General features: G+C 36.6%; 1 protein-coding gene across 1 annotated transcript; it reads left to right on the top strand.

Annotated features, from left to right (window-relative positions):
- Positions 1 to 641: 641 nt before the first annotated feature.
- LOC103582248 (N(G),N(G)-dimethylarginine dimethylaminohydrolase 1) lies at positions 642 to 8784 on the top strand (the record flags this gene model as incomplete). Its single annotated transcript, XM_008563898.1, has 3 exons — positions 642 to 737; positions 7796 to 7869; positions 8665 to 8784. Coding segments are annotated over exons 1-3 (288 nt in total), but the record flags the coding sequence as incomplete, so codon positions are not given.
- Between the last annotated feature and the right edge of the window lie 1868 nt (positions 8785 to 10652).

Raw genomic sequence — 10652 nt, 5'->3', positions numbered from 1 at the left:
GTCCTGCTGTTCTCTCAAAACTGTTTACTTGACGTTTACAATTTTTTAAAAACTTGTCCGTGCACATAACTCTGAGAGTAATGTAGTATCATTGTTTGTGGTATGGACCTGTCCTAATGACATTGTTTATATAGAAGCAACTGAATTTTTTTTGTTGTTTTTAAAAGTACTGCCCCTGCACAAACGCCAGTTTTAATGTCAGTGGAGCTGTTTTAACTTTTAAGAAACCACAAACATTTTATCCTCTAAAACTTTAATTTTGAAAGAAATAAAACTTTAAAAGAAATATATTTCCAAAACTGGTATATAGTAGCCTCCCTACTTCTGTTTTCTTTTAATTCTTGAATAAAGTTCCTGAGTTGAGATGTTACATAGTTACATATAAACTTTTCAGACCAAGATCCCATGTTATTGCTGAATTCCTGGTAATTTTTTTAATGTTAAGTCATAATAGAAGAAGTAGCGTTAGTAATAGAAGCAAAAGGTAACTGCCTACACTATACTATACATAGCCATATATTCACAGTATGGGTGTGTGTGCACATGGAAGTGTGATTTAGCATTCACAAGTTTTAATAGTTGGTTTTATTGTTAGGAAATGGTATGATATTAATTCCAGTCATTTTATTTTCAATAGGTTGACATGATGAAAGAAGCACTAGAAAAACTTCAGCTCAATATAGTTGAGATGAAAGATGAAAATGCAACCTTAGATGGTGGAGATGTCTTATTTACAGGTATAGTTGTATTTATTTTTTCTATCCAAAAATAGTTTTAGTTCCTGGTTGTATTTACTTGTTTCATTATAGTTTTTTTTTTCTTAATTACCAAAGTAATAGATGCCAAATGCAGAGAATTTGGAAAATACAGAAAAACACATGAGAAAAAAAAATGAACTTCCATTCAAGTATAATCACTTCAATATTTGGGTGTATGTTCTCTTAGTACTTCTGTATGTATATAATTGCATTTTTTATGAGAATATTATCAGTATTTACATCATCAGTATGCATCTTGCTTCTACTATTTCTTCTACATCTTGAGTTCATAGGTTGTGTAGTTTTCTGTTGTGTGATTATAGATTGGGTTTGTATTTAAAGGATCCTTAATTCGAGATTAGTGTCATTTACAAGTAATTTTCTTCCTAGACGGCAAGATAAATTTAAATAATTTTCCATACAGATCGACTTGGATTAATGCCATATAAATGATAGCAGAACTCAACAAAATATATACAGCTACTATCATTATTTATCTAATCAGAATCAGTTTTTACAATGGGTGTAACATAGCTACTAAAGACAGTAATTTTTAGCATTTAACCTTTCTAACTCTTTATGATTATATGATTATTGTTTTGTAAAATCACATGTAAAATCTGGATCCCCAGATTCATTCTGGTTATACTGATGAGCAAGATAATCTATAGTAATTTTAATTTATAGTGAGAGTTTATTTTCCCCTAAATGTCAGAGAATAAATACCTGTTTCACCATTGTAGCCCTGTAACAGCAGAGGCTGGTCCTTAGGAATTTGGGGATATAGCTCCAAGTGGCCCACTGAAAGCATGAAACTTCCTGGAAGTCTAATGTTTTAGCTGATGTGAATTTTATATTGAATCCCATTTATGTAGCCAATATATAGCCATCTTTGTTTTAATAAAAATAATATTTTATTTACTTCCCTTTGGATATAATTATTGTGCCTGGAGAAGTGTTTATCCTGTGACATTTGAGTAGTTCCTTGCTCAGTGTCATCTATCTATAGGTAGGGCCACTGTGTTGCCCAACTCCAGGGGGCGCCATTCTTATCTTGGTTGGGTGAATAGTATCCCCTGGAGCTGAGCACTGCACAACCTGTGCTGCCACTGCTGTAGGCGCTTGTTCTGCCTCTTGGATTTGGTTTGCATGCACACCGAACCTGAAGAACACAGAACAAGGCACAACCTGTGCTGCCACTGCTGTAGGCGCTTGTTCTGCCTCTTGGATTTGGTTTGCATGCCCACCGAACCCGAAGAACACAGAACGAGTCAAGGAGGCCTACACTGCATTCTCAACTCTGGTTGTGCCCCAGCAGACTCAAGCATTCTTTGAATCTGCCTAGTAAGTTCCCTTTAGAAAATTCTTTGTGTCTCACATTGATGGCACTTTCGTTCTTTTTGGCAGCACAGAACAGCTTGTTTCTCTTAGAAAATAGACTTTTGTGAAAAGCTAGATGTCTGAATCACACTTCCTTACATTCTTTGAATCTGCCTAGTAAGTTCCCTTTAGAAAATTCTTTGTGTCTCACATTGATGGCAGTTTCGTTCTTTTTGGCAGCACAGAACAGCTTGTTTCTCTTAGAAAATAGACTTTTGTGAAAAGCTAGATGTCTGAATCACACTTCCTTATGAAAAACTCTTTTTTGTTCAGAACATAGCCATATAATAAATAACTTGTAAGCAGGTACTGATAACATTTGAATTATGGTTTAAACGAGTTATGTTTACAGTCATTTAGTTATCATAACAGCTGAACTGAACAGACCCCCTGAAATCTCCTCAGTGTGAAGGCACCACCTTCCTTTTGTCAAAGGTCTTTCTGGCTGGCCAGTTAGTCAGTTGGTTAGAGCATGGTGCTGATAAAACCAAGGTCCAGGGTTTGATCCCTGTTCTGGCCAGCCACCAAACAAACAAGCAAAAAAATTAAATTAAATTGAAAACAAGTTTTCCCACAGCATCTCAAGCCTAATGTTTTTGCCCCATCTTCTAATTATGTACTAAGCATTGCTGATTGCCTCTGATAATACCAGTAAACTTTTTTATTTGTTATATTCAATACTTAAGTTAATATCTTAGCAGTTATTGTATTCAAAACTGAGATGGCTTTGGGATATCTTTATCTGCTGGGCACCTCATTCACACCTAATATCTGGTTCTGCCTTCTGTTTCCTACTTCTCAACTTTTTTAATTTTTTAAATTTATTGTCTTTTCCTTTCTTTCTTTTTTTGATTATGGTAAAATATATATAACATAAAATTTTCCATTTTAACCATTTTTAAGTGTAGAATTCAAGTAGCATTAATTACATTCACAATGTTGTACAGCCATTAGCACTCAATTTTTGGATTAGGCAGACATGGGTCAGAAGTAAAATCTGTAGCTCTTTCTGTGGTGCTCTGCGTCCTCTTCCCTCTGTAACTCAGAGCTTCATTAATAATTCGTCAGGAAATGGACAGAAGGAAAGCTGCTTTCCAGCTCCAGTTCCTGCTGGGAAATCGTCAGTCAGGCAAGCCACTACTGGCAAAAGTTTTTTCAATCCCATTTCTCTTAAATAGACAACATCATCTTATTTCTACTTCTATTTATGTATCTTGTGAAATATAGAGTCCCTGAAAAAGAGTTTCAAAATGTTTATGTACAGTTTAAAGACGAATAATAAAATGAACACCTGGGTACCCACCATGTGGCTTAAGAACTAGAACATTGCCAGGAATGTAGAGGCTCCTGTGTGGTCCCACTCCCAACCTCTCCCTCCTCCCTCAGGTAACCACTGCCCTGAATTTTGTGTTAGTCATTGCCTTGTCTTCCTTGTCAATATGTATATTGATTTTTTATCTCAATATATGTATTCCTAAATTACGTGTTGTCTTAGATTTGCTTGTCTTGTAGCTTATTGGAGTCACACTGTGTGAACTCTTGTGTGCTTTTTCTACTTTTGATCTAAGTTGGTGTGTGTAGCAATAGTTCATTTTCAGTGCTGTGTAGAACTCTGTGGTAAGAAGACGTCCCAATGTATTTATTCATTTTACTGCTGATGTGTATTTGTGTGTTTTCCAGTTTTTGTCTGTTATCTCTTCACTGCTGCTATGTACATTCTTGTGTGTGTCTCCTGGGGACATGTACAAGAGTTTCTCTAATGTGAACACCGAGAAACGACTTTCTGGTGATAGTGTAAATTCTATTTTGTTTCAATTAGATGATCATATGATTTTCTTCTTTAATCTGTTGATGAAGTTAATTACATTAATTTATTTTCTGATATTTAACCAGTCTTGCATCCCTGGGATGAAGTCAAACTTGATCATGATTTATTCTCTTTTTAATACAGTGTTGGATTTAGTTTAATATTTTGTTAAGACTTTTATTTTTGTGGCCTATAATTTTCTTTCTTGTTGTCCTTGTCTGGTTTTGGCAAAAGAGTTATGTTAGTTTCATACAATGTATAAGGGAATATTTCTTACTTTTCTATTCTGTGGAATCAATGCTATTTGAATTGTATTCCTTGAACTTTGGTAGAATTTATCTATAAACATACTCTCATGCTTTCTTTGTGGGGAGATTTTAAACTGATTGCATTTCTTTAATGATTAAATGACAATTTAGGTTTTCCTGTATCAGTTTCGGTGAGTTCCATTTTCTAAGATTTTATCTATTTTATCTAAGCTTTCAAAATGTTGAGTATGAAGTTATTCATATCTTCTTAATCACTGTTTAAGCTTTACAGCAACTGCAGCTATATTCCTTTTGCATTCCTAAAGTTTACTTGTGCCTTCTTCTTTTTTTTTTGCCAGAGGTTTGTCAATTATTAATTTTTTTGAAGGAGCAACTGTTTGCTTTGTTGAACCCTTTCTGTTGGATATTTCCTTTCTATTTGTTTCCTTCCTCCAAATTTCTTTGTTTTTATTCTGTTCCTTTTTCCTACATCTCAAGATGGAATTTTATCTCATTAATTTTGAACATTTTATCTTCTCAAATGTAAGCATGTAAGCCTACATAACTTTCCTTCCAAGTACTGCTTTAGCGGAATTCCTCGTTTTGATATGAATATTTTTGTTATCATTTAGTTCTAAATGTTTTCTAATTTTTGTTATGATTTCATTTTGACTCATTAGTGGATAATGATGTTTTTTTAAAAACTTATTGGCCATTATTGTAAGTTGCTGGAACACCAACTCATTACTCTAATAATTGATATGTAAAAGAAAGACTCAAGCATTTAGCCTATCTTTCCTTTGTGAATACTATTTCAAGTAGACCAAATACTTGATTGAGGAAAGCTTTTCCTTTTAGAATTCCAGCCAGTAAATGCAGATCCCTAATAAAATAATGGATCTATGCGGTGATATCCGAAGGATGTTAAAATAATCATATGAAAGCTTGATGAGAAACTTTATAATGGAGGAGTCAGGATGATGCCACCTCAACTCACTGAAAACGTGACAGTCAGTTATGTGCCCCATGTGGAAAAATACTAGAAGTACAGCCCCACCTCTGAAGTAGTCTTATCAAAAATAAAAAAAATTGAATGAGAATCTAATTACCCATCTCCATGAAACTATCAGGTTACTGAAAATACAAAGGATAATAGAACAATTTAAATATTAAATGATATGAGGGAGCAATCAGCCAAATCCAGAATGTAGGATAGTCAATAGGACAAATGACCTGGTTTCTCCTATAAATGAATGAGATAGAAAGGAAAAAACAAACAAACAAACAAAAACCAAAGACAAATTGGCATAGAAGAAAATGACACGAGACATAAAAACCAAAAAATAATTTTTTTAATAATTCAATTCCAGCATTTTATTTGTTTCCGTTAGGAAGATCATTTAAGGGATTTTGTCCACCATACTGCCAGAAATAGAAGTCCAATTTACTTTTTAAAGATATAAGCAATTTACTTTTCTTTGTACTTTCATATCACATCTTTGTATGGAAATAGTGTTATGGAAAGAACTTGGCAAGGAAAACTTCAGACACTTGGAAAGTTGGAAAGCCAGGAAGTTTATTATGCTAGCATGACCCAGGTGAACTCATGTTCTAAATCCTGGGACCCTGAGTGCAGGGAGAGTTATGGTTTTGTGCTTTTCTTGAGCAGGCATGCAAGCTTCTCATTGGCCCTGCCTGTATCCAGACAGAGTCACACAAACTGCGGGCTTAATTAAGCAGCCATACAGAAGCAGGAAGTGCAGTTAGTTGGGTTCTGTAAGTTTCAATTTCTAAACATATATCTTGGGCAAGCAGTTTCTCCGAATTCAGGTGGCTCAAACAAGCAGGCAGCAAGCAGCAGGCAGCAGGGTTACAGAAGCCAAAGATGCAGACAACTGATTAACCACTGAACCAGCTGCTAAGAACCCTCTGCAAATAAACACATCTTGTCACAAAGTGACACAAAGGGCCTTGGTTAAAATCTTCCTTCAGGACCCCCAACAATAGTATATACATGCTCCCTATCAATTTGTTAAAACTTGCTTAATGCATTCAATGTTTTTCTTTAAACTTGTGTATAAATCTAATTTATAAATCTATTCTTATCTTAAAAGAATTAAGGAAACTTAATATTTTTAAACTGTAGCTGACTTTTTTATAAAGTGAGTAATTCCTTTGTCAAGTAAAAAAGTCTCACTAATTTAAATTTTTTATTTTTGTGTAGTGAGTTTTCTTGAGGGACAACACAATCATTCCATTACCAAAAAACAATTGTCAATGTGCCAAAAAAGATTCCTGTGTCTGCCAACAGCATAAGGCCTTGGAATTTGTCCTAACATCATTTGGCCTGTGTTATTTACCCTTTTTATAAAGACATGAAGACTAAAGTTATAACCTCCATAAAGTCTATAAAATAATTTCTTCTATATGGCTACTCTTCCTATATTTTACCCCAATGCTCTGGGACAAAAAGATATCAATTTCTGTTTGAGTATTATTTTCCAAATTTCATGTGGAATTTTTTTCCAAAGAAAGGAGGATGAGAATCCCCACATTTATGTATCGCCCAACCCTGTCTGCTGTAATGGTTTGTTTACCTATAACTAAGAGACCATTTTTATTTAGTGTTTTGCCTTCTAAGTAGAAAAACTGCAGAATTTCAGAAAAGTCAAGTAAGAAAGTTCCATACTCCTAAACTTTTGTACTTTTGATGTTTTGATTTGATATAAATGGATATATAGTTTTAAAGACAGAGTTCTTAGAGGTCAGACCTGAAGACCAGTCAACACTAACCTTACTTTACACAGATGGTTTCTTCAGGCCTGACATGGTCATTGTAAGAAAAGGGATTTGACTTCATCAAGAATGTCTAGTATTGTTCTTTTAGGAAAACAAAAAAGGTAGTACTGCACTGCTCACTTGTCATTGCTACTACTTAGTTTCTGATTACAGATTATTGTGTTTAACTCTATTTCCTAAATAAAAAGTTCATTCTTTATTGTGGTAAAATATACAAAAAATTTTTATCATTTTAGCCATTTGTACATGTACAGTTCAGAGGCATTAGCTACATTCACATGGTTGTGCAACTGTCACCACCATGCATCTCCAGAACTTTTTTTTTTTTGTCTTTTTTACTGACCGGTAACGGGATCGCAACCCTCGGTGTTGCGCCCACACCGCGCTCAGCCAGTGAGCGGGAACCGGTCTCCACATGGGATCCGAACCCTCGGTGGGAGCGCCGCCGCACTCCCAAGCGGTGCACTCTCGAGTGCGCCACCAGGCCGGCCCCTCCAGAACTTTTTTATCTTCCTCAGCTTGAATTCCATACCCACTAAACAATAACTCTTCACTTACCTTCCCTCCAGCTCCTGGGAACCACCATTTTGCTTTCCGTCTCTATGAATATGAAAAAGTTTATTTTTAAAGGCAATAGTTTGAAATCAGTTTTTTGTAAAGAAAGCAGGTGTCTCTTTCGTGGAGCTGTCCTCTGTAATAGGAGAGAACTGTGTGATGCTTTAAGGTCATTATTTATAAATAAAAGAAACAGTGTGTGGTCACTGGCATCACCCACTCACTATGTTCCATGACATCTATTACAGGCAGAGAATTTTTTGTGGGCCTTTCAAAAAGGACAAATCAACGAGGTGCTGAAATCTTGGCTGATACTTTTAAGGTAGGTAAAGGATAATTTAGGCCTGGCACAGAGTAATTACTTAATAAATATTTATAGACCCATTGAATTAATGTGTCATGAGTAATGGTGTTTATCCTTCTCTGGCTTTGTAAAATAATTCCTAATACTTGTACATTTGCTAGAAGTTTTAAAAGCTACCAAGTTCAAATTTTTCAGTAAATCAGCTTCATTGGGCAATCACAGGAGCAACAAAGTTAGCATTGACATCTTCTGTTTTTTCCCAGTGTATAATAATACAACCACCTGGCAGATGTTCCTAGCACAATTGACAACTTAAAAAACCAAACAAACAAAAAAACAAAACAAAACAAAAAAACTCTGGCGACCCAATTGACTCTGATATGAAATACGGATTTTTCAGATTGGAATCAGGGGTCACCTATACTTCAGTGCCTACTGTGTTCTGGAAACTGTGGTAGGTATTGCATGTACATCCTCTCGAGGTCCTTTTATACTATTAACCATTAATAGAATGGCTCTCCAGACTGCTTAGGAAGAGCTATCACCCTCAGGAAGCTCTGTCCCCTGTGAGGCTGTGAGGCTCCAGCTGGGCTACAGTTTGCACAGTCACACATTTGGAAGGAAGCACTGAGCTTTCTTCTAGAAGCAGTCTTAATTTAACTGGCAATACCAAAACTTGTGGGTCCCCATTTTTCTTCCAGATATTCAGTGTCCCTTACAGCCTTCAAAGGAGCAGGCATGGCTCAGGCAATTTAAATTGGTTTTAGAATTAGTTTGCAATACCAAACTGCTTGTTTTCTATTGTCTGCATAGGACTATGCAGTCTCCACAGTTCCCGTGGTTGATGCTTTGCATTTGAAGAGTTTCTGCAGCATGGCTGGGCCTAACCTGATCGCAATTGGGTCTAGTGAATCTGCACAGAAGGCCCTCAAGGTAAATATAAAACTGTACTCCTAAATGCAGCGGTGCCTGGCACAGGGTTTTTCTAATTCTGTCTGCTGTGCTGGCAGGGAGAGAACAGGCTGGCTTGAGCTTCCTGTGATGTGTACTGTCATGACCTCATATCCATTAGGCACCAGCAACACCTAAGTGTCAGAAGAGCTCTTCTCTGATGAGCCATTCTTAGTCACACACCAGGTTTCCTAGATGGCCATGATTCAAAATAATAAACACCACACTCGTCACAGTTATTCCTTTGGGGAATAAAGGGCATGCCACCAGATAGACCTCCTTGTAATGTTTTCTCTTTTAAGTCAGTGAGCTGGTACACAAGGATTTGTTGTATTATTCTTATCTTTCTGTTGTATCTGAACTATTTGGTCATGATCTCTTAGAAAGCCAAAAGCCTTCAGAAGTCCTACAAAATTTAACTTCTTCATTTGCATTTGGAATAAATTAATTTGGAATAAAAAAATTTTAGGACAGGAAATTTTCTCATTTTTGTAGATGAGAATAGGAGAGCCCAGAAAAATTAGACTTGCTTAGGTCACACAGGTAGATCAAGAGTGGAAGTCTTTGAGAATGAAGAAGACCTTCCATTGTTGTAGTGCTTTCCAGTTCAAAGACACTTTCCTTCTTTGTAACTTCAGCCCTGTGATGATCTGGACACCCGCTAAGGGCAAAGACTGTATCTGTTTTGCTCACCATTGTGCTTCTTTGTGCTGGGCCCATAGATAATAAATATCTGGTGAATGGATGAATAAACGAATGAGGGAGGTGATATTACCTCCATTTTGCAGGTGAGAACACTAGATTTAGTCTAATACTAAATGGTGGGCTGGGACTGCTGCCCCTTCCTCTCAGGTGGCCCTGCACGTCAACATACATGACTTACTCAAGGGCCCAAACCAGAAACTCCTCTTAGGCAAAGAGAGAAAATCTGTGTGCCCCAAGGTGTATAGTTTATTGGTCTGTCCTTTCAGGTCTTTCCAGTTCTACTCGGTGCTGAACTTGATGCAGTGTGGCCAGGAAACAGTCGTTGTCTTGAGCTGAATTTCCCATCTGCATTATCTGCAGCTCCTTCAGCTAGCTCACCTGGCTTTTATTCTCCCCTTTTCCCAAACTGCATATTTGACTGTGTATCTAGGGCTTTTAACAATTGTTGCTGAACAATCTATCTCAGAATTTTATTTGTATCATGATGGCTTTTTCTTCATTTTCTTTAAAGAATGTCTTTTGTTCTGCTTCATCTGGAAGGCTGTATCAACTTTGTGTGTATAAAAAAGATGGTGTCTTAAAGAAAGCATTTGATGAATGGTGTCACTCAACGGGTCTAGGAAGATAATCTTTCTCCTTAGGGACTAACTGGTATCTATCCATGGCAAGTGGGTTGATCTGAAATGGATTACAAAGGAACAAGAGGGTTAAAGCTGGTCTATACCATACCTTTGTGTGAATCAGTAGAAAGAACCCCTTCTGGGTAAGCAAATTAGGAAAAGTAGCCCCTTCTGCCGTTCCAGGTAGACTAGGTCCCTAATTCAAATAGCTTGGTCCCTAGCTCCATAGGTCCCTAACTCAAATAGTCTGGAGAAAATAACTCATTACAAAATAAGATATATATAATGCGGTTAATTAGCACTATGTTATACAAAATAGACCCTAACTGCTATTCAAAGTTCAGAGAAGAGAGGGGAGTTCCCTGACGGCTAGCTATTCAGAGAAAGCTTCCAGGAGAAAATGGGGCTAGATGCAGGTCTTGAAGAATGAGTGGCATTTGACAGGGTGGGATTCAGCAAGAGAATGTTCCAGGTGGGGACATGGCATACACAAAGACTAAAGTACAAAGTACATTCCTGAGATGT

Source organism: Galeopterus variegatus, unplaced genomic scaffold, assembly GCF_000696425.1.
Source record: "Galeopterus variegatus unplaced genomic scaffold, G_variegatus-3.0.2 Scaffold15388, whole genome shotgun sequence".
NCBI classification, from domain to species: domain Eukaryota; kingdom Metazoa; phylum Chordata; class Mammalia; order Dermoptera; family Cynocephalidae; genus Galeopterus; species Galeopterus variegatus.
This window is presented reverse-complemented; position numbering and strand designations above follow the sequence as displayed.